The sequence below is a fragment of the Saccostrea cucullata genome, unplaced genomic scaffold (assembly GCF_032062105.1).
Source record: "Saccostrea cucullata isolate Sc308-1 unplaced genomic scaffold, CSIRO_AGI_Scuc_v1 ctg6011, whole genome shotgun sequence".
Lineage (NCBI taxonomy): Eukaryota > Metazoa > Mollusca > Bivalvia > Ostreida > Ostreidae > Saccostrea > Saccostrea cuccullata.
In genome coordinates, this window is record NW_026939322.1 from 64,435 (window position 1) to 88,311 (window position 23,877).

At 34.8% G+C, this 23,877-nt stretch overlaps 3 protein-coding genes across 3 annotated transcripts; 1 reads left to right on the forward strand and 2 right to left on the reverse strand.

Moving 5' to 3' along the window:
- Positions 1-23: 23 nt before the first annotated feature.
- LOC134252829 (sperm-specific protein PHI-2B/PHI-3-like) lies at positions 24-899 on the reverse strand. The gene has a single exon (XM_062735374.1). It carries the CDS (start codon positions 851-853, stop codon positions 50-52), a length of 804 nt encoding a protein of 267 aa, XP_062591358.1. The 5' UTR covers positions 854-899; the 3' UTR covers positions 24-49.
- A 2,163-nt stretch (positions 900-3,062) lies between these two features.
- On the forward strand, positions 3,063-8,589 carry LOC134252832 (xaa-Arg dipeptidase-like). Its single transcript, XM_062735378.1, has 6 exons — positions 3,063-3,442; positions 4,771-4,919; positions 5,196-5,338; positions 5,716-5,870; positions 6,144-6,387; positions 7,507-8,589. The coding sequence occupies exons 1-6, from the start codon at positions 3,068-3,070 to the stop codon at positions 7,641-7,643; spliced, it is 1,203 nt and encodes a 400-aa protein (XP_062591362.1). The 5' UTR covers positions 3,063-3,067; the 3' UTR covers positions 7,644-8,589.
- A 6,296-nt stretch (positions 8,590-14,885) lies between these two features.
- On the reverse strand, positions 14,886-16,928 carry LOC134252830 (centrosomal protein of 128 kDa-like). Its single transcript, XM_062735376.1, has 3 exons — positions 16,748-16,928; positions 16,317-16,448; positions 14,886-16,185 (listed from the first exon to the last, which is right to left on the reverse strand). Exons 1-3 carry the CDS (start codon positions 16,781-16,783, stop codon positions 14,896-14,898), a joined length of 1,458 nt encoding a protein of 485 aa, XP_062591360.1. The 5' UTR covers positions 16,784-16,928; the 3' UTR covers positions 14,886-14,895.
- Positions 16,929-23,877: the final 6,949 nt, after the last annotated feature.

Genomic DNA, 23,877 nt, shown 5'->3' on the forward strand with positions numbered 1-23,877 from the left:
GTGGGTGGCCCTTAAAAGGGCCGTGGGGTTTTAATCAGTGAACAGCTGCTCACTTAGCCTTTGTTGCTTTCTTTGCCTTCCTTGGGGAGCTGGGCCTTTTTCTTGCCTTGGATTTGGTCTTCTTGGGCGACTTTCTTGCTGCTTTGGGCTTCTTGGCTGCCTTCGCTTTCTTTGGTGACTTTGCCTTTCTTGCTTTCTTTACTTTCTTAGCTGCTGCTTTCTTTGCCTTGGGTTTCTTTGCCTTTGGCTTCTTTGCTTTCTTGGGCTTCTTCGCTGCTGCCTTCTTTGCCTTTGGCTTCTTAGCTGCCTTCTTCTTGGGCGTTGTTGCAACTTTTCCTACTCTGAAACGTCCGCTTGCACCGTGGGCACTGGATCCTTTAGGTCGAACAAGGGCTCCTGACTTAAGACCTTTAGCGAACGCGGCTTTCATTGCTGAAGACAGGTGTGTTTCACTCACCGATTTGTTGTTAGCCAAGATGTATTTTCTGATGGACTGGGCTGAGGATCCTTTACGGTCCTTCATAGCAGTAATGGCCGCACACACCATGTTGAGAGTTGTTGGATGGGCCGCTTGCTTGGCTGCTGCTCTGGGTTTGGATGCCTTCTTCTTTGGTGACTTTCTTGCCTTCTTTGCCTTTTTAGGAGATCCACTTCGGCTGCGGCTTCTACTTCTACTTCTGCTTCGGCTCCTGCTTCTGGACTTAGTCATCTTTGGGGTAGCTGGCTTCGCCGGTGCTGGAGATTTTTTCGCTACAGCCTTCTTAGGTGCTGCCTTCTTTGGAGATCGACTTCGGCTTCGGCTCCTAGACCTTGACTTGGATCGGGACCGAGAACGAGATCGGGATTTCGCCATATTCTCACGAACTGACTGGAACTCTTGCTTGAACAAGAATGACGCTCGAAGCTGGTGACGCGCTATTTATTGAAGTAGCGCGGACGTTAAAGAGAGCACCCTATAGCCGGATGCTGAGTTATCATGGCGGACAGCGAAAATGGCATATTTGTGCTTTCAGAGTGAACGTTTTCGACTTATTCTCTTCGTCCCTTTGCACCCTGGATACCGTGTAGCCTATGTATTATTGAGCTGACATTAGGAGATCATTTATCAGCATTCATATTTTTTCTATTGCGATTTTATGACAAGTAAGCGGCTTTTTAGTGTGTGCTTTGTAGGTCATCGCTACTGACACGTCTACTTCTCATTTTAATTTCTCTCTAGGGATACATGATATAAATGATTTAACTGTCTTGAACTTTTGTACACATGTATTTCTTCTTGTCTGGTATAGAATTTTGAAATTTGAACACGGTTATTTATGAAATATTACACTTCTTTGATAACCAACTCAACCGTTTTCAAAAAATCAGTAACGTTACTATAGAACCATAACAATAACAATACCAGCTAGTTTTTGTTATTTTTATTTTATATAAAGCGACAATATCTATTTTCTAAAACATACATTATTATTAGAAAACAAAATTTTAAACAAAAGGGATGAAAATAAAGAATTTTTAAAAATATTAATCGTTTTTCACAGCATGCATGTCTAGGCTTACATTTAGTGAACCGTTTCAAATCTAAGCGAAAGTTTGAAGTTTTCAAGATTTAACGTCTTGTCAAACATTAAAACATGAATAAAATATTTTGTTTATATGATGAAATATATATTTTACAACATTTTAGTTGACATTTCATATAAAGTATTCTTTATTTCATACAATATCAGGTGACCGTCTGTTTTTGCAGACGGGAAGCCATTATTTTCATTTGGAGAAAAAATATTGGTTTCAAAGTTTTAGGTATTGACTGAAAATCATTAACAAAAGTTTGCAGTCACCATTATACAAAGTTGTAGGAATTTTTCTTTTAGTATTTCCACATTTATTTGAAAAAAATGTTCTCGTAAAAACATGGATTAGGCTACCTCAAAACAAAGTGCTAGGCTATATTCCGAGCTCTTAACTAAAATTGAATCTTAATTTATTTTTTGAGGGAAAAAAATGGTATGTTTATTTAAACAACAGGTGGGGAAAATTTTAAAGTTTATCAAGAATAATCTAAGTCTTTGAATTTTGAAATGAACTTCATATGTCTTAACCTATGTTTTCATATTCAAGATTATGAAGATACCTAAAAAAAAATCCAAGCAATATTTCAAAAAATAATTTGGTTTCAAAGTTACATGTATTGAATGAAAATTATTAAAAGACCTTTGTAGTCACCACTAAACAAACTTGTTGGACTTTACCATCAAGTGGTTTTACTTTTATCTAAAATATTAATTTTCAAATGCATGCACAAAATAAATAAATAATTTCAGTATCAGGCACAAATATCTATTGATCTATTTGGATCTCTAAGTAAATATTGAAACTTTTTTAAAAAATTATTTTGAAGAAAAAGTAATGTTATGTTTATTTTAAGAACAGATAGAACAAAAAATGAAAATGTAGCTTAGAACCTTTGAAATGATCAAAGCACCCATGTTCTGTTTTTTCTAGCTTCCCCCCAAAATTTTCTAATCTTTTTCAAATTTTGTTTTTCCTCTTCTTTTCTGCAGTAAAATAAACTGTTAAAAAATTATTATAGCGCTCTGACAAGAAGCAATTAAAAAAAAAAGACACTGAAACTGAAAGTTTGCAGATCTATTTCACTGTATTTTGGAAACAGTAAAACACTATTTTCATTTCAATATTATGTAAAGGAAAAGAAGGAGGAGGTAAAAAAAAAAAAGATTGATCATTATAAGGGCCAAACATTCATAAAATAATGCAATAAGACGCGAATAACATTATTTTAATATTATCTAAATTTATGGCTTTTATTAAGAGTTTTACATAAATTGATAAAAATATCCTATAGGTATTTGCATGCAAAGGGAAAAAAACACTATCGTTTCATAATCATAGAGTGATAGACAAAATATGCTCTAGATTTGCGTTATTTAACGTTAAATAAAGAAATAAATCAATCTTATGCATACGAAATTTATATTAATCTTGTGAATGTTTTCAGCATGTTCAGAACAAAAATAAATCGGGATCGGAAAGCTGTAAAGGCAGCATGGAAGAGGTCAAGAAAGCAGCGTGTGACTTCATTGACAAATATGCCAGTGAGTTGCATCATCTAAGCAAAAGCATCTGGGAGAAGCCTGAGTTGGCGTACAGGGAACATCACGCACATGACGTCATAGCGGCATATCTCGACAAACACTATTTTACTGTGGAGAAACACTACAAACTCGACACAGCATTTCGTGCTGAATTTTCGACCCCAAACTCTAAGGATGGTCCCCGTGTGGCAGTACTATGTGAATATGATGCTTTGCCAGGGATTGGTCATGCTTGTGGTCACAATCTTATTGCAGAGGTGGGCGTGGCAGCTGGAATTGCCATAAAACAAGCAATGACAACATCTGGACAGGCCCTTTGTGGGCAGGTATAGCTTTATACACAAGCACTTGGGGGTGTCCTGGGCACATACACCCCGGCCCCCGATTTTCCGGTTTTTTTTTTTTCCTTTTTAAATCTGTCTTCGACACACTTTATGTATCAGTCGAAAACGATATATTTAAAAACAGCATAATTATTAAGACAAATGAGTTACATTATCGATATCAGATAGTGTATATATAGTATAGTATATACATGCGTTCATGTACAAAAATGTGGGAAAAATGTGTCAACCTTAGATTTAAAAAAGAAAAAATGGAAAGGGGGTCCAGCCCCAATGTGCTAGCTGTGCTTCATACTTCAACATAGAGTAGAATTTTATAGTTCAAAGCAAATATTGTTGGCAGTAAATTTTTGTCATCCTCGATTGTTTATTGATGTCTCAATATTCTACATGTACATTACTATTTTATTTTAAGTATGTTTGAGCATAGATATAAACACTATACATCATCATCAGCAAATATTGTCTACATCGTAGTACTATGTAAAATTACTGTAAACATGTTACGTTTGGCTGTGTATTCTTTTTTGCGGCTTAAGCGGATCGCAGCAACTGCTAAATCAAGTACATGTACTTCGCTAAATGTCTTGCACGTATACACATAAATAAGAATGTGAAGAAACGCGCAAAATCAATGCCCTGTTCACACGAAGAGTTTAATTCGCAGTAAATTTATGTGAAGTAAACTAATGCGAATCAAACTAATGTGAATTAAATTGCGTTTACACGACAGCTAATGTGAAGTAAACTAATGTGAATTAAAATTTTACTTCTGCAACCTGGCATCAGCATGGCTATTATGACGTCACCAGCAAATCACGTCACCTTATGCTGAAGCAGATCTATTTGATATAATAGCAAAGTGTCTGTATGTCTGTATTTAATGATTAATAAAATTTTCCGTAGTTTTTCACTCAAAAATAGCACAAGTACCTATAGCTGACCACCGACAAGTGGCATTTGACTAAATTTTGCCATTACGCATGCGTCAAAATATAATTCGAATTAGCTTCGCTTAGCGTTCACACATAGCTAATGCGAAGTAATTTAATGCGCAGTAAACTAATGCGAATTAAAGTAATTTGCATTAAATTCTCCATGTGAACTCTAAGTGAAGCTAATTTGCAGTAACTTTACGTTTAATTCGAATTAAACTCTCCGTGTGAACAGGGCATAAATCTACGCTAACTTATTCAAAAGTCAATTTCTGCCAAATATCGTACATGTACATGCTAAATATAATACATTTACAATATCAGTCATATTACCAGGTATATACCAATATTTAACAAAATTAAACCATATTCCAGCTGTCAGTGATAGGTACCCCGGCTGAGGAGGGTCGCTGTGGTAAACACGACTTGATTACAGCGGGAGCCTTCACCTCAGTGGACGTGGCCATGATGGCTCACCCCTCACAGTACACACTGGCCCGTCCCAAGTATACGTCCATGATTCCGTAAGTGTGCAAATCACCATTGTATGGTTCATCAAAACATTTCTAGTAAACATTTTCTCATATTGTCTACTTTTTTACGGTTCTATAGCAATGAATTTAAAATTCTGGTAAATCTTAATGTCATAAATTTGAGGGGTTTTGTGATCTTTCAAATATTTGATATGTTTATATGAATACAAATTTAAAAAGTGGTTGTTAAAGAACAAATGATGGTGAAAAACTATGAATCTTTCCATAAAGCCTAATTTATCCTCACTAATTTTGAAATCATTTTAGTGTGACTATCAAGTTCAGTGGTCAGGCAGCCCATTCAGCCTCTCACCCCTGGGAGGGCCTCAATGCTCTGGACGCAGCGGTCATGTGCTACAACAGTATATCGTGTCTCCGGCAGCAAATGAAACCAACATGGAGAGTTCACGGTTAATATAATTCAGGTCCTTTAATATCTGCTCTCCCTTTAAAATCAGTACAAGACATTTCGAATTTTAAAATAGTTTTAATAACATTTACTTTCTTCATTAAAAACAGCTAGTTATAGTGTAAATGAAAAAGAGGAGGAAAATCATAATCAAAAAAAGAGAAATTGGTTTATCATTAAGGAAATGACTGATAAACAGGTAATTTCTTTGGTTGATGAGGGTATGTCTGATGCAAATAGAAATTTACATAAATATATTTTCAATTAGAAATTTGCATAAATATAGCAGGGCTCTAGAGGAATTAATTATCTAGCATTACAGTGTATGAGATGATTGAAAAAATAATGTTTTGAGATGTCCATGATTGTTTTTCTCAGGGGTAATCCGTAATGGAGGGGCGGAGCCTAACATTATACCCGAGGAAACGGAGATGGAATTTTTTCTGAGAACACCATCAGAAGCTGAACTGGAAATCCTCAAGAAGAAGGTGATAGATTGTATCAATGGTGCCGCTCTCTGTACCGGGTGTCAGGTAAAATTTTATCATGAGACTAGCTTTAACCACTGAATCATTCTTTCTGTACTTTCTTAAACATTTTACCGCTTTGCCCCCCGATGCATTACATGCTTTGCCCCCTGATGCCACAATTTGACGCCATGCCCCATTTTCCTGTTGATGACGCTATGCCCTATTTCCCTGTTGACGAATTATGATGCATGATATTCACAACAACCCTAAATAGCTCTGTGATTTCCCCCGTTTCTAAATAATTCAACTCTAGCACATTCTGTTTTTTAATTATAGGCAAGCTACACCTTTGCTGAGAAACATTACCAGGCTCTACTGTCCAATAACACAATGGCTGAATTATTTGAGGAGAATGGGAGACAACTGGGGATTGAGTTTGACCAGAGGGAGGAGATACGCACTAAGTTTGGTGGTTCTACAGACATGGGCAATGTCTCTCATGTGGTGCCCAGTATCCACCCCAAATTCTACATAGGAACCACCGTTAGTAATCACTCCAAAGGGTTTACAACTGCAGCAGGTCAGTTCACTACGGCAAAGTTATATCGGTCAATTTTTTCCCCATTGTACATGTAATTTGTCATAAGAATTAGCAAATATTACATACTGTATACAGGGAAAATTTCGCCCCCATTTTATTTTTGCCCCTTTCGCCATTGTCGCAAGTAGGCAAATTTAAAACGGGGCGAATTCAAAGAAAACAGTTAATATAAATTCTTAAACAGAACTGGGATTAGGCAAATTTAAAATGGGGCAAATTGTAAGCAAGTGTAAAGGGTGAAAATAACATGGGGCAAAAATATCCCTGTTTACAGTATACATGTATCTATGTGTATGCATATATTCATATTTTGATGTCCATGATGCAATTGTTACTACCTATTCTTAACTTCTGCTAAACTTGAGACAAAATATATTATATATATCTTTTTTTCAATATTATGTATAAAAAAATTATGCTAGATTTTAGATACACATACCTAAAAATAAGTTTACATGATTGTATTTACACTGTATTGGTCAAGCTGAAAAAGGAGTCTGTGAGCGAATGCTCATTAGTAATACACCCGCTCTGATGTGAATATACTCTATCATGTCATTGTACACAAATTCAGTTACGAGGATATGCACAGATAAACAGGAAGTTGACATCAGATTTAAACAAAAATGAATCCCATCAAATGACATGTCTCCACAAACATTGTGCTAAAATTTCAAGCAGCTGCAATGAATAGTTGCTGAGAAAACTGTGACGAAAATTTGTTATGCATGGTACAGACAGAAGCAAGGATAAACAGGAAGTTGACATGGGATTTGAATAAAAAAGAATCCTATTATATGGTATGCCTGAGCAAACAATATGGTAAAATTTCAAGCATCTGCAAAGAGTAGTTGTTAAGAAAACTGTGACCAAAGTTTGTTACTGACAGACGCGGACAGACAGGCGGACAGACAGACAGACAGACACACAAGGGTAAAACAGTATACCCCCCTCTACTTCGGAGGGGGGTATAATAATCACAAATGTTTCACACCATGGTACTTTTTAACCTTTGTCCAAGGCCTTGTTGCAAACAGTCCATTGAATGCCAATTTAAGTAGAATCTTTTTTTCTGATGAATCAATTTTCATTTTTCAGGAGCAGATATCGCCCAGAGTTACAGCCTGGCCGTGGCTAAATCCTTGGCAATGACGGCTATAGACATAATGTCCAAACCAGGACTGATGGCTAAAATACAGGAGGATTTCCATAAAGACTTACAAAGTGTATCCTAGTCTAACCAGTTACTGAGAAAGTATGTGAAATAGACAGTACCCCGATATTGTCTGATTCTATTTATATTAAACCAGATTTTATAACATGAAAAATACTATATAACTGATAAATCTTTTCACAAAAAAACGTCTTTGGTTTTTAGTAAAATGTTTTTATTAAAACGATACAATTATTTTTATAAATGTTCTGCTAGTTTTATAAAACATTGAAAAAAATTGTGATGATTTATACAACATGATTTGAATTTAAGATTTATTTATATAAAAGTGTATGTATATTTGGACAAACATGAGGATACACTTACTGATTTTAAAGAATGTGAAATGGTTAACTACAGTGTTGGTCTGATTAAAAACCCATTAAGTTAAAAAAAATTAATGAATACCCAGAAACCAGTCTGTTGTTTTTTTTTAATTTAAAAAATCTGTTTTCAAATTTGTATTATAATTGTGTAAGAATTTATCCATGTTGTTTTAACTATCTTGTACCAAAAAGAACGAAATGTACTAGCAATGCAGAAGTAAATTCAGTTTTACTTTTCTGTCATCACATGTTTCTATATAGGGAAGATCAGAACTCATTATGGGTCATCAACATGTTTATTTAAACTTTAAAAATTCAGAATGTGAGCGTGCATGATGGTTTGTTTCAAACTTGTGACTTTAAGAATGAACATATAAATAAGCTGATCAGTTAGATAACATTGTGGATGATGCCTTATCTCATAGATCTTTTTCTTTTTTTCATCTATTTATATTCCAAATATAGATTAAATTGTAATATCTCAATATGGCATGGTATGTTGGAGATGGATTGATAAAATGGCTTGTTGTCAGATCTGATTCTGCATATATTCATGAGATTATTCAATAAGCTATTTATTCTACAAACAGAAGTAATTGATTTACGTTGATTGTTAGTGAATAAAAAAAACAATGAATTTGATTTATAGCTTCATTTCTTCCTTTTTGACTATTTCTACAGTTAGAGGGTTACTGATAAATAACACCCACTTTTTTTTTCCCTCAGAAATCAGCAATACTATTATATCTATCAGATTTACTTGGGAGGCAGGGTTAAGTTCAAATAGAGAATGAAAAAAATGTTTGCATGTGAAAGCAATTGTGGAATTTTTTTTTTTACATCTGAAATTCATGCTAAAAAATATTTATTTATACAGAAATTGTCACAAATATAAATGTTTGAACACCAAAGAAGTTCTACAATTTCTTTGTATTTTTTTTTGGAATCTATTTTTCATCTCATAACAATTTTAATTCAATCAAAAACAAAAAAAAATGGAATTTTCTGATGAGACGGTAGCTCTACTGGTACTTACAGTGTAAATTTATTTTATTTCCCAATTCCTGTATGCAATATTTGGCAGAAATTGATTTTTTTTAACTAGTTAGCCTAGATTTGAAATAGCAATTTTCTTTATATCAATATATGAAATAAAATATTTAGTGATGTACTTGATTTAGCGGATGATGCTTTCCACGAAAGGCGCTAACTAGAATACACGGCCAGTATGTTTTACAGTATTAAAGATGCAGCTTAGTATAGAATCCTTGTAGAAAAAGTCCAATCTGACTAAGAATTCAGAGAAATAGATATTCAAGTTAGCCATGGAAACATCGTTTGGCAAAATCAGTATACAAAATTATTATTTTACTTAAATTAGTGAAATTAGAATAAACTGTAGAAGGCCTTGCATTTTGAAACATTTTCTTTAGTCTGAGTAACTATGTTAACATCGTTTTGCCAAAATCAAAACTGAATACAGAATTACGTACCTGGGAAAGCTTTACTTAATGAAATCAGAATTAAAACTGGATCGATGAGGAGTGTCATTTGAAGAAAATCAAAGAAATTTCTATTTTTAGTTACCATGGCAACACAGTGAGTGGAAATCAAGACACAGATAAATTGAATTGTATATCTTTGAATAGTCTACTTGAGAACTTGTCATCCCCACAAAGGCTTAATGTATGATCCTCTCTAATTCTGGAGGGAACTGTATGCGGAATCTGGAACATGGCTTAGAATAATATCTACCTGTCTACCAAGTCTTAATGAAGTCCGATCAGAACTGCAAGGGGATAAGACTTTTATTGCAGTTACATGTATTTGTGTTTGTTTGTATACTGCACTGGCCTTTGCAATTTAACAATTGTGTCTTACTCTCCTGTATTAGTACACAGTTATACCGGGTATTTTGTCGCTACCGAGTGCTGGTGATGATTGATTACTGAAAAGTGACTAAGTGAGCGGCTTTACATAGATGCCCTCAGATATAGCAAGTGACTAATCGAATATGGCAGACAAATTCCTTTTACAAACTTTGTCCAGCTTTAAGTACATGTAACTAAGTTTTCACAATGGTTGTTGCTGAATTGTATGTCACAAGCAATTAAAAGAACTTGCATATTGTATCTGTATTTATAAATTTGTAGGTACATACAGTATGTATTGTGCATACATAACAATCATTTCAGTTAGATAAATCTCTTACTAGTAATTAATATGAAGTTCAAGTTAAGGAAGTAGATATTTCTCAATTGACTTCGTTGTACTATACGAGGGACGTTCAATAAATATTCTCTCATTATTGAATCTTTAATGAATTGATAACAGTTGATGTGACCACTTTTCATCGCATTATTTCATTGTGGGAAGCTAGAAAACAAGGGCTATTCGACACACTGCATCAAATATGAATCACCGTGCATAACCCCACATATGGGGGCGCGGAATGGTGCCACCCGGGGGTGAAGAATTCGAAGCGGAATTTGCAATGTTCGTTGACCTGATTAGCTTTCCTGCAGTGATTGAGATGAAAATAATCCTAAATTCACTTACGGCGGAACACAGTGATATCCCAGCTTACTGTTACTCGTTTCCCAGCTCGGGACTCGTCCTAAAATACATGAACACTTCTGCAATATCTGGCAAGAGCATGCGGGAACGCAAATTTGACCGTTTCTTTGTGAAAGTTGGTGCCTTATATATCACTCAGATTCATTTGACTTATGTGAGGGACTTCTAGATATGATTTTGCTCAAGACACTCTAATGTTTCGGAGAATTCCACCTCAAATAAATGGGGCAGACTTCAATATAAGTGTGTGGCACTCGGGGGTGAAGAATTTAGTGGCGACTGGGGGAAGGAATAATTTTTAGTCATTGTATATCAATCGTAATTCTTAAAATCTGCTCTGTTTTAATTGTTTAGATCCTGGTATATAGATTTAAATTGGAACTGTCTTTTTTAAATGATTCGACAGTGCTTTGTACAGACACGTAGCATCGTTTTTGAAAGGGGGGGGGCAAGAAAAAATTTTACTTACCTGTAAAAGTTGACAAGCAAAAAAGAAGGGGGTGTTGAACAAACTCGAAAATCCTATTTCGGGGGCGGGGGTTGGGGGGGGATGGGTAGTGGCCAATTTTTTTTTGGGGGGGGGGGGCATAGTGATACAATACTTTATTTCCTTGATATCACTATACTATGGTACGAAGTGGGGGAGGGGGTCAACCAACCTTTCAATGGACATTTTCAATAGTAAAGGTGATGTGAAAAAAAGTGTTGGGGGAGCCCCCCCCCCCCTCTGGTCATCCTGTTGCTACGTGCCTGTTGTAGCAAAGATTTTTACCAAATGATCAATAAGATAATTAACAGAGAAACTTAATTCTAATTACACTTTATAATATTTATCCAATTTCTTAAACAACAGATCTATGTTAAGCTGAACATTGTCATTTTACTACTACGGAAAATAGTCGAATATGGCAAGCTAATCCTATGGTGCGACAAATAAGGTGAAATAATAAAATTCAATTATAACACAAGTTCCTTTCATCTATCATTAATTTCTTTTGAAGAATCTCCACAATTTGCAAAAATCTTACAAAGACTGAAATTATTTGCCAATAAAATACATGCTTGTAGACGTAAGAGGCCAAAAGGGTTCATTTTCTCATACTTTAATACAATTTTTCGATTGCAGTGGGCCTTTTTTTCATTTTGTAACAGGAAGTTTGCGTAAAATATACATTTTTGGGTAACAAAAGCATGGAGCAAAGACCCACTATCCTTTAGAATACATTTCTATGACACAACATTCGATTTTTTTTTCGGATAAATACTTAAGTCCATTTGGTTAAGAGTCCACTCCACTTCTCCTCAGGAGATGTGCAGTAATTACATTTTCGAGTGTATCAGTCTAAAACGATTTACTAGTATTTAAAAAGGCTTTTAGAAACAAAAGGGTTACATTATCAATACATGTATCAAATAATGCGTAGTACATGTATATATATGTAATATGTGAAAAAACTTCGAAAAGTGTGTCAATCCCAAATCTAAAAAGAAAAAATGGAAAGGGGGGTCCAGCCCTCAAGTGCCTGTGGTGATACTCAATGTTTTTATTGCTAGGGGTTCGAACCCCACGAATACCATTTACAATAACAGGTCTGGAATAAAAAATGTTTTCGATAAAATTTTTCTCAGAAAGGTTTTGTTTACCTTAATTTCAATAATGAAAAAATTACTCTAAATTCTTTTCACAAATTGAATATGATTTTTATATATCTGAAGCTATGGGTATTCTGAACGCCTTGTTAGCTCCTCTCCTTTCAATAGTCAGTATATTTAATTAACTTCACTGCATGAACTCGCGTATATATAATTCTAAATCAATTCTATATACTAGTACATGGAACATATGGAGATAATGCACAGTACTCAAGATCAAAAGTTCATAAAATAATACAAAAAAGGAGCAGAGCACACACGGACCCGCTAAACATCAGAGGTGAGATCAGGTACCATGGAGGAGTGAGCATCCCCTGCCGACCGGTCACACTCGCCGTATGCCCCTTGTCATGATCTGGAAAATCCCTCGTCAATTCAGTGTATAAATAACGGACTAACAAGTAGATATGTAATATGTACTCTTAACTATTGCTCAAGTGTCTATTTACTGTAAAAGAAAGATATGTATACCTCAAGTTTATTTAAGGAATGAATCTTATTTTAACCTATAATATACGATAAAACGTAACTTGGACCAATTTATGTATATACATATATATGTATTGTATAACATGGATTACATTAAGCTTCATTCCTTATAATTTCAGTGTAAACAAAGAGACAATTTTTTCCTCCAAAAATGGCTTCAAACTGAGCAAATTTTAAAATTAACGTCAAGCGGAGTATAAACGTTTTGTCGTAGCTCATTGTGACGTAGCCAAGTTATGTGATACAATATAAATTAAATCTTTTATCCATCAAATGACGTGTTACAACTAAAATTAAATTAAACAGATGTCTAGTAAACAGTTAAAATATGCGCTAAAGCGCACTTATTCAGGGAAAAGGTTTATGAAATTATGAGAGAGTTAATAAATTTATTGTAACAATTCAATGCTTGTATAATCAATATAATTTGTATAGAAACAATTCCTTTCCATTAGTTAGAGATTTATTCCTTCCCCCAGCCTCCACTAAATTCTTCACCCCCGAGTGCCACACACTTATATTGAAGTCTGCCCCATTTATTTGAGGTGGAATTCTCCGAAACGTTAGAGTGTCTTGAGCAAAATCATATCTAGAAGTCCCTCACTTACATCAGGTGAAGCTGAGTGATATATAAGGCACCAACTTTCACAAAGAAACGGTCAAATTTGCGTTCCCGCATGCTCTTGCCAGATATTGCAGAAGTGTTCATGTATTTCTAGGACGAGTCCCGAGCTGGGAAACGAGTAACAGTAAGCTGGGATATCACTGTGTTCCGCCGTAAGTGAATTTAGGATTATTTTCATCTCAATCACTGTAGGAAAATCTAATCAGGTCAACGAACATTGCAAATTCCGCTTCGAATTCTTCACCCCCGGGTGGCACCATTCCGCGCCCCCATATGTGGGGTTATGCACGGTGTGAATGCTAAAGAATCATTAAACTAGAGTAAAATTGAACGCGTCATTAAAGCTGCTGTAAAACTTGTTAATTTCCCAAAAATACCCCTGGTATATTAACTGAAATATGTGAAATTAACAGCAACTTATGTCTGTTTCATTCATACATGAACAGGTGGATTTCAATTAACAAAAATTGTATAATGGGCATCAAAAATGGGTACCGTCCTTGTCAACAAGGACATACAACAACCAATGTATATTAGCGAAAATTCAAAAAATCATAATTGATTATGTTTTATTGACTTTAAGACACACAGCAAATTTTATAGACATCATTTTGGGGGTAGTTCACACTGTTTTAAAGAAACATTTCATAGTAAAAAAGTTTAATACTCAAAGGTCACCCTATATTTTTAAAAATAAGTGAAAACGACAGCGTGTAGAAAATCTAAACAATTATTTTAAAAAATCACAAATTGAACTTATCCACGTTTGTCTGAAATTCAAAACAGGTGATGAAACTTGAATCCATTTTGCGTTAAACCCTCAAAACAAATTTACAATAAGATGCACTTGACAAAACTGCAAAGGCCTAAGAAGAGCAAAGATTTGCAGGAACACAAAACAGTTTTATACGCTATTTTCTTAAATATTAGCGGTCTTGTTGTTCAAATTCATATTTGGGGAGGCAGTTCAATTTCTGGAGGAGTCTAGTAAGCAAAATATTTGCAACAAAATGAAAGGTTTATGAGAGGAAGGAAACGAAATGAGGAATTCACTACATTAAATTTCTTCATGACAGCGTCCAAACCCTCAGGCCATGAAGAGTAGAGGAGTTTTGGGGATAAATAGAAAGTTAATGTTTTGTCACATCAACAATATTCGCCAGATCTTTCAGCCTTTGACTTGTTTCATTTCCCAAACTAAGGAAAGCACCTTTCAGAAAGAAAAAAACAAGTACAGCAAATGATAGGATCTGCCATATTCCAGTATACGAAGGGTCATACTCAAAAATGTGTTCTAAAAACAATTAGAAATTGAATAAAAATGTTACGGACATGTATTTTAATTCAAAGAGAATATTTTAGCTAAATCATTAAGACGAAATCATAGAAAATCGTTTTTTTTTGTTTCTTTCCGAGCCCCGATGACATTATTTATTGAACGTCCCTCGTATTTGTGAAATTTAATGTGAAGGTACTACTTGTAATATTGTAGATGAAAAACATTTTATAAACAAATATTTTTTTTCTAACATGTAGTTTCTTGGCAAGATAACTAAAAAAAAATTTTTTTTATTTAGGTGTATATTTTTGCCATTGGCAAGTTTCTATTCAGGAAGGTAGTTTGCCGTTTGAAATATTGATGGCAATTTTCCAAACTGCGTTCGTTTCGCTAAAATTGTCGTGATCTTCTCCAGTTCGTCGTTGTCCTCGCTGTTTTCCAAGATTTTGGAGAGATCAGCAGATGACCTTAACAGTCCGTGTCTCTGCATGTCCGACTCCATGATGTCGGGCAAGATCAAGGTATTAGTGGGAGGTTTATCATGCCGGACATCTAGACGAAGCGCCACACTGTTCGGAGTTCCTCTATGATGCAGAAGATCTTCGAAATCTACGTCTTTGGCATGTCTGTTGTTGGATGGGGTTGATTCACCTACTATTAAGTTGTCTGTGCCCGTCCTCGGAACATTGTCCACAGCGATATCTGTGATGTTGTAATCACTTCTGTTACCAAGTAAATCATGTTGTTCTTCATTGAAGTTGTCCTTATCCTCTCTGATAATGGCAAGATTAGGGTTGTATTCTTTAACCTCTGTCGTGAGGTAGTCGTCGAAGTTTTCGTAAGCTTTCTGCATTTCGTAGGTCGATTCTGGTGTCGATGAGAGCGATTCTGAGTTTTCAGATCCTTTCTCAAAAATAGGCGTCTCAGAGGAACATGGGGAACTTTGCTTTAGAGATGAATTTCTGTCCATTAAATCAGATATCTGACTTTCTTTCCACTGCAGTTTCTTCTGCAGATGTTCAATTTCCACACGAACTGTTGCAGCCATGTTGCGCAGTAGTTTGAGATCAGTCACCGGTGTAGGTGACTGGTAGTTGGTAGATCCCCTCACTGTTGCTCTCAATTTTTCCAACTCTTTGAAAATCGCCACTTTAACCTTCTCCTCTTTTGCTAAGTATTTGCGAACTGTTTCCGATAAAGGTTCCTCCTTCTTCGGAAATGTATTCAAAAGTTGGAGAATGTTCTGTTTTTCGTCTAAAATGTCATCTGCGTTTTCTTTGCTCTCGCGTGCTCTTTCTATTACTAATTTCACGTTTCTTTCGAGAACTGTGAGTTTAACATAATCTGCCTCTTCAGTTAAACTGCTATCACTTTCTTCCAAAAATCTCTTCAGCATAAGATTTATGGACTTGACTTTTCCATTGAAGTTGGTGAATCGTTCTTTCAGCTTGATCAGAGAATTACTGTTAGCAGCATTGAATTTAGCCTGGATAGCGAGTTCAGCTTTATACGCTTTCTTTCGTTCGTTTTCCTCTCTCTTCATCAACTCTGCTTCAATTTCTCGCTTTCGCAGCTCTACATTCAACTTCTTTACTTCATCCGAAATTTGCCGAACCTGCCAAAGAAGCAGAAAGCGCATTCCTCTGTTACTCATAGAAAACAAGTATGCAATTGTGGGTATATTTTTAGGAAACAGAGAAATTACAAACCACATTATGTCTATAGTTTTCAGTTAAAATTACGTACCTGCTTTTGTTTCTTGTCGAGTTTAAATCGTAAGGCTTTCTCTGTTTCAAAGCTTGCCCTTCTTGTTTCGAGGAGTTCAGTTCGCTCCTCTGGGAACCGCTCCCACATATTCAACAGGGATTTCTCTTTCATCTTTACGGAAATGAAAAGAATCTTGTTAAAAATATGTTTAAGCAGATTTGGAAAGAAACAAGTGTTTTGATGATGAAGAAAGGTGAAGACAACGAACAGTGATCGATATTAAAAATCTGTAAACAATACAAAAAATGGTAGAGAGGGCTTAAACACGGACCCCTAGGAAAACCGATGTGGGATCAGGTGCCTAGAAGGAGTAAGCATCCGGTTTTGAGTGACCACACCCGCCGTGTTCGAATGATCCGTCAATATGTAAATTTGAATTCAATCATGTTCAGATTTACATATCTGTTTACCTTTGATTCAATTGTTTTGATGAATTTCATCTTCATTTCGTCTGGAACTTGGTTGAAAATGGAAGGATATTTTTTAAATACTTCATCTGCCTTACTGACTTTTAGGTCAGTTCCTTTAAATAGAAATATTGGTAATGTAATGCAATACGTCTAAAATGTTATATTACACAAAAATTTCAGTGACTAGATATGTTTTAATATATGGATACAATAATGAAGACTTTTATGGACTCTCTCCCAAATCAAAAATATATACATGTAAATGTACACTATTCCGTTTATTTACATTGTTAAATAAGATGTGTTTGTGAAACACTGATGCCCCCATTTGGCAACATATCGAAGGTTACACTTTCTCAAATGCGTATCTAATATGTTGGTACCCAATGTAAGGCCTTCTCACAAGAAATACAATTGTCAAAAAATTAAAGCCCTAGCACCATCTGTTCAAAAGTTATGAAAAAGGTTAAAGTTCTTTAAAAGTAGGTCAAACCTCTATGTCAAGCTTAAGGTGAAAGGGTCAAAGTTGTTGGTTTCTAAAGAAAGGTCTTGTCACAACGATTACATATTTGAAGTGTGAAAGTCCTAGCTTTAACTGTTCAAAAGTTATGGCCAAGGTTAATGTTTTTTAAAAGAAGGTCAAACTCCTAGGTCAAAGTCAAAGTTGTTGGTATACAAAAGGTCTTAATCGTCACAAAGACTACATATGTGAAGTATGAGTAGTATAAGCAGCCCCGCCGGCCGGGTCAACTGAGTGCACTTTTTATGCAAATGAGGTTCAAAAATGGGTCAACTGAGTGGAGTGCTAACCCTAACCCCTAACCCCTAACCCTAACCCTAACTAACCCTAACCCTAACCCTAACCCTAACTAGCCCTAACTAACCCTAACCCTAACTCTAACCCTAAACCTAGCCCCCTAACTAACCCTAACTAACCCTAACTAACCCTATCCCCCTAGCCCTAACTAACCCTAACCCTAACCCTAACTAACCCTAACTAACCCTAACCCTAACTAACCCTATCCCCCTTAGCCCTAACTAACCCTAACCCTAACCCTAACCCTAGCCCCCTTAGCCCTAACTAACCCTAACCCCCTTAACCCTAACCCTAACCCTAACCCCCTAGCCCTAACTAACCCTAACCCCCTAACTAACCCTAACCTATTCCCCTTAAATACTGGAGTTGTTTACATGGGTACGTAGGTACTACGTTTTTTGTTTTTATGCTGACTATACAGGTAAAAATGCGCCTTGTGCAAAAAAACATTTCAAGAATGTGATTATGACGTCACGCTTCACAGTCTAGACAGTCCTCTAACCGGTTTGAACTGGTTTTACTGAAAGACAAGAACACACAGATTTTGATTTTTCAATTTTATTCAGAATGAAAATACAATTATACACTGTCTTCTTAATTTTTTCCCTCTCCTTTTTCTTTAGATTGTTTTTTCTTCAGGCGATAAAGGGATGCGACAATATACATACACTTTATAAATAGGCCTATCTGTAAAAAGTCCTTGAAGGCTGTTTTCTTTCCGAAACCTCTTTTCTTCCAATTGATAAAAACACAATCCAAGTTGAATTTTCCAGGAACTCTTCTCCAGTATTGTATAAGGTTCACTCATGATCTTCAATTGGTATTTTTGATAACCATCATATCCATTTTTTCTCTCCTTCAGACAGTATTTTTCCTCTCTGGTGTCATGATTTTTTTCATAATCTTCAGGATCCAATTCCACTCTTTTTACCAACCAAAATTTTTTGTACTTTAAATTCGGTGGCCATTTTAAATAATTTCTGTTGCGTTTATAAAAATCCTGGATGGCTTCTTCTTTAATTTTCATCCATTCTCCAAAACGTTCTTCGTTAATAGACCAACAATACTCCATTTCCTCTGTCATATTTTTTGTCTGCTCCATTTTTTTTTTTACCTGTGTCCAATTCCAAGTACTCACACAGAATGATCATCAATGTCCAGCGCTGGTTTATATACTATAGGAATATTTTAGGGTCGTGTGCAAAAAATACCTTTTACCTGTGTTTTCTTATATACCTGTTTGCATCATCTGTAAAGTGCCGTGTGCAAAAAGTACGATAAACTTACCTATGCATTGTGACGTCATTCACTGTATAAATACAATGTGATTATGACGTCACACTTTTTCATTTACAGTCTAGACAGCCTAGTCTAGCCAGCCTAACCGGTTTGAACTGATTTTTTTACTGAAAGACAATAACAAATAACACACAATACAAGAAACATTGTGTTTCTCTCAAGTTATAACACCAGGTCACTTTTTTAAAAAACTTAGAATTTCTTTTTAAATTTTTTAAACTTTTTTTTAAAAATTAACTTATAAATTTTTTAACTTTTAACTTTTTTAAAATAACTTTAAATTTTTTTTTATTATTATTATTTTTTTTTTTTGGGTAAACTCACCTTATAGTTTTTAAGAAATAAAATTTAAAAAATCAGGTAATACTACATCAGTGTTATGTTATTGTATGACTTCATCTTTTTAATATATTCGATCAATTCATACTATTAATGCAAGATATATTACTGTTTTTAGCGGCAGCTCACACAAATTGGTCCGACCAAAATAGTTCCATCATGATTAAGTAGATACAATATTATTGTTCATGATAAGAGTGAAGTTGTGTATTTCATACGTTAAAGAAATCAAAAATAACGTCAAAATATTATTAGAAAATCAGTTCCCCCCCGAAATGCAAATAAAAAATATCAATATTCCTACGCTCGCTCCCTCCTCAGCCTTTCTTTCTTTTTTCTCTTTGATTGATAACAGAGATTATCTAGGTCATTCTTCGATTGATATTTTTGTTCACCAATGAATTGATTATACTATATCAACAATTGTATTCATTCATGTTAATTGTTCGTTAAATATCATAAAATTTCATCTTAGAGAAAAAAATAATCATTCTGTGTGTGTGCTGTATTAAATAACGGAATGTTCAATCCCTGGGTCGATTGCTGCACGTGTGTAGGTTAACTGTAGGGAGAACGCGTATAAAATGTGTAACAAAACTTAAACCGGACCGGAGATTTCTAAACTGACAATCGGATTTATGCTGAAGCACAAGATATTATCATTATATAATTAGAATTTGGTTAATACACGTAAGTTATGTGACTAAAACATAAGTATATTTTAGTAATTAAAAGAAAAAAACAGGTTTTTATTTTCGAAATTTCCGGTTTGGCCCATACTTTCGTAACTTATTTTACACACATTTTGTTGCGGATGCAAATGTTAAGACAAAATATAGTTCTGCAGGGATTGTATGATTTTTATTATTCAGAGATCGTATTGACAACATGTAATGAAATTAAAATTTAGTTTAATAGATATTCTGGTTTGTAATGCAATGTGAATCGAAATATTAAAATTATGAAGATAGAAAAATATTGTAAACTAGATTTCTACGCGAGTAAAGCGTCATTTTCCCGCCAAATGCCAAGGTAAAGAGAGAAAGAGGAGGACCGAGGAGATTAACTACCACTCTATGTTACAGTAAGTATAATCCTTTCTATGATTATTTTCGATTAATGTCTATCAATCAGTTTGATTTTTGAAAATCATTCTTACATAAGTCAGAGCATCGATGTGAAGGAGCAATCGTATTTTCCAAAAGTTATGTCCCGTGTCGCCATTTTGAGGGAGAGAAAAAAACAACACAGAATATTCCAAAATATCTACAAAGTTTTACGTTTCATTGTAATCTTATTTTAATAAAATGAATTCATCTTTTAATTCTTCTGCTCGGGAATGCATGTGGATACGCTGACATGGAAAGATTACTTTTGACTCCTCTACTCAACAGGTCTGGTACAATCACTAGATTTAGCTACGTAGCTTGATTTACCTACATAGCTTTATTTACCTATACCTGAGGTAGCTTTATTTAGCTACCAATTTGGTTTTTTTCTATTCAAAAGCATTTTTCTCAGGGTGTACAGAAAATATCATTTTGATGCAGTGATCATTTTCAACTTTGAACTCATCTGAAAACAACTCATGAAAAAATCCCTCTTGGAAAAATGTCTTTTTCTGCGTAATTGCAATCAAAGTTCTGAAAGTTTTGGGGCTATGTATGACAGTTAGAACAGTTACCCCTTGGATGAAATGACAAAGAAGTCCAATATCGGTTAACAAGATAATAGGTCGGTAATCATTCAGCACAATGTGGAGTAATCATAATCAGTCATGCCTCACCGCACGGACAGCTAACCAAACAATGGAATTAGATGTTTTACTCTAAATTGTTCAAACTAAGCAATGTATAAACTATATCTGCTTTGGATTGTTTTTTTAAGCCTCCCTAGTATAAATATCAATAGTCATTTCATTGCGACTTTTTGTCTCTTTTTAATAAAAGGAAAACTTTTGAAAACTTACCTTGAAATAGCTAAATAAAGCTACCTGAGGTAGGTAAATAAAGCTATGTAGGTAATTCTACCTAAGTAGCTAAATCTAGTGATTGTACTGGACCTGCTCAATATACTGATGAATTTTTCCAAAACATTCGATGCATTTTTTAACTCATCGATTAACATTTTAAGAGACACAGTACGATTTTATAAAAAATGCCATATTTACAATAAGATTGATATGTTTTACGGTGTGACTGTTTGGGAAAGCGCAGTATTAACAATGAAAAAACTTGAAAAAGTTATCAGCCATTTCAAACATCAAACTGCACTATATGTCTCGACTACCTGTGATGTTACTCAACGTCAAGGAGTTTGTGGGAGCTTACAAAGACAGCCAAGGTTCTGGTTGACACTAAATATATTTAATGATTTAAAAAACTTGATAATATTATTGTTTGCAGTTAACTGTAAAGTTTCATGTTACGTCACAATCTTTTTAGTCAGATGTGTCCAGTGTTAACACTTCTCGGAAAACGGAAACGGACATGGAAATAGTCTGTTGCATGAACAACCAATCAGGGATAAGAAAAAAGGTCTAGTGATGGTCGTAAAGATTGTGGTTAGGACACATGTACAATTTCTGTTGAGCGCAGTTGTCAACTCGATTGTGATGTTATGTGAAACTTTACAGCTAGCTGCAAATGATAATAATTGTTATAGAGGCAGTATGTGAAATTTTTTAGCGGTAGCACAAATGAATTTTTCCTTGCAGTATGATGAAGGGGTGTATTTACTTAGTTTATTGTATATACTCGCCTATAAGTCGGTGTGCCTATAAGTCGGTTGTATTTAATAAGCTTTTATATCAGAGGGACTGGCCTCATATAAAACCATTCATTTTATAGCTCGCCTATAAGTTGAACATGAGTTTTTGACCAGAGATTAACTCCCAAAAATCCGACTTATAGGAGAGTATATATGGTAGTTCACAGGCCTAGCTTTAGATGACTTAAAAGAAATTGAAGTGTTGTAATAATAGAAAGGTTTGGAACTTTTTTCATATACAAGTACCTACATATGCCATAGGTGTTTGGTTACAGGATGGTGTATTTTGTGTATTATGTGTTTTTCTATGTGTGCATGAATACCCTCAATAAAATAAAACTAAAAATTCGCTGAAATTAGCACGTTTTAAAAAATGTCATATTTACCGTATATAAAAAAGTAAAAGAGCTTGAAAATCAGGGGGTGCCTTTGTTCACACTTGATTTTAATCAATATCTACATTTTTCCTACTGTTGTTCGGCAAGATCTATCTTCAAAAATTTGATGATGGGCATTTGACAAGGTCTAACACCAGGGTTCTCACACCACTTTTTGGGACTGGGGCCGGGGCCGTTCAAATTGGGAAAATTATCGTCATTTTGGGAAAAGTTGGATAACACAAATTCAAAAAAAAAATCCTCAAATTTTGCTTTCCTAGCATTTTATCATCAATGCTAATTCTGGTTTGAATAAACAGTTAAACAGAATAAGCATGGGTACGTAGGCTATTTATGAAAGTATATTAGCTTTGTCATTACTATCTTTGAGTGTTGATATTGTGGTTATATGTCTTACTGCGTCGCTATTCACATAGTCCCGAATTTCCTCGATCACATGGACAACTTTGCTTACCAATACAGTGCGAGACTGAACATGCCAAAGCGCGGGCATGTTTATAGGTGCAGCTTACTAATGTTTAAATGAAATGTCTATTTTTGAAATCAAAATGCTGGTTTTTGTCGAAACTACATAACAAGATACTCTGCACTCATAGTTGTATAACAATAACCTGGTTCCCCGAACCAGTTTACGAATGCATTTGGCGCGAACTAACTAAATAGTAGTACAGTTTCACTTTCATTTGCAAATGTGTTTTGTTTGCGGGTTTTTTGCGATTAGGTTTGATGGACTTTTATTTTTTAATTAATATTTTACTCTGGATTGAAATTGGGAAATTTACACCTTTATTTTGGGAAAAAAGGTACCTTTTTTGCATTGGGAACGGGGCTGTTGAACGGCCCCAATTTTAGAGAATTGAGAGCCCTGATTACACAACCAGCACAGAAATCTATCAGTGATGTGATATTTATTATAATTGATGTATAGATCACAGGGGATGGATAAATATTTTAAGGAATTGAAAAATCTTAGAATCAAGGTTGATGTGATTTTCTTGCACCTAAACTGTTCAAGAAAATTGTAATTTTTTGACGGGCGTATCATGCTGTGGTGCGGCACTTTATTGGTATCATGCAAGATACACCAATGGTATAGTTTGTCATAAAATATTTAAAGAATGGATTGGTGTAATGTTTGCACACTACATTCTCTACACATGTTTGGACGTTAAAACGAGTTATAAATGTATATCATGATGTCAATGGAAAAAAAGACGCATTAAATCCACTGGAGGCTGTTTATTAAGAGTGTAAGTATATTTTTTTATTTCTTGGTGTCTGTAATTTTCAGTGTTGCCTTATTAATATGGATTTCACACCCAGTTTTAAATGAAATATTGATATATGAATCATCCAGATTTGTGAAGATAGACCCTTTTCCCATGGCATATTTCAGTTTTCACGAAAACTCACTGATATGAAGACTGAGGCCAGTGAATTTTGAGGTTGGGTCAGTGAAAATCAAAATTCAAGAAGTTTGATGGGCTGTTGATCATAAAAATCATACA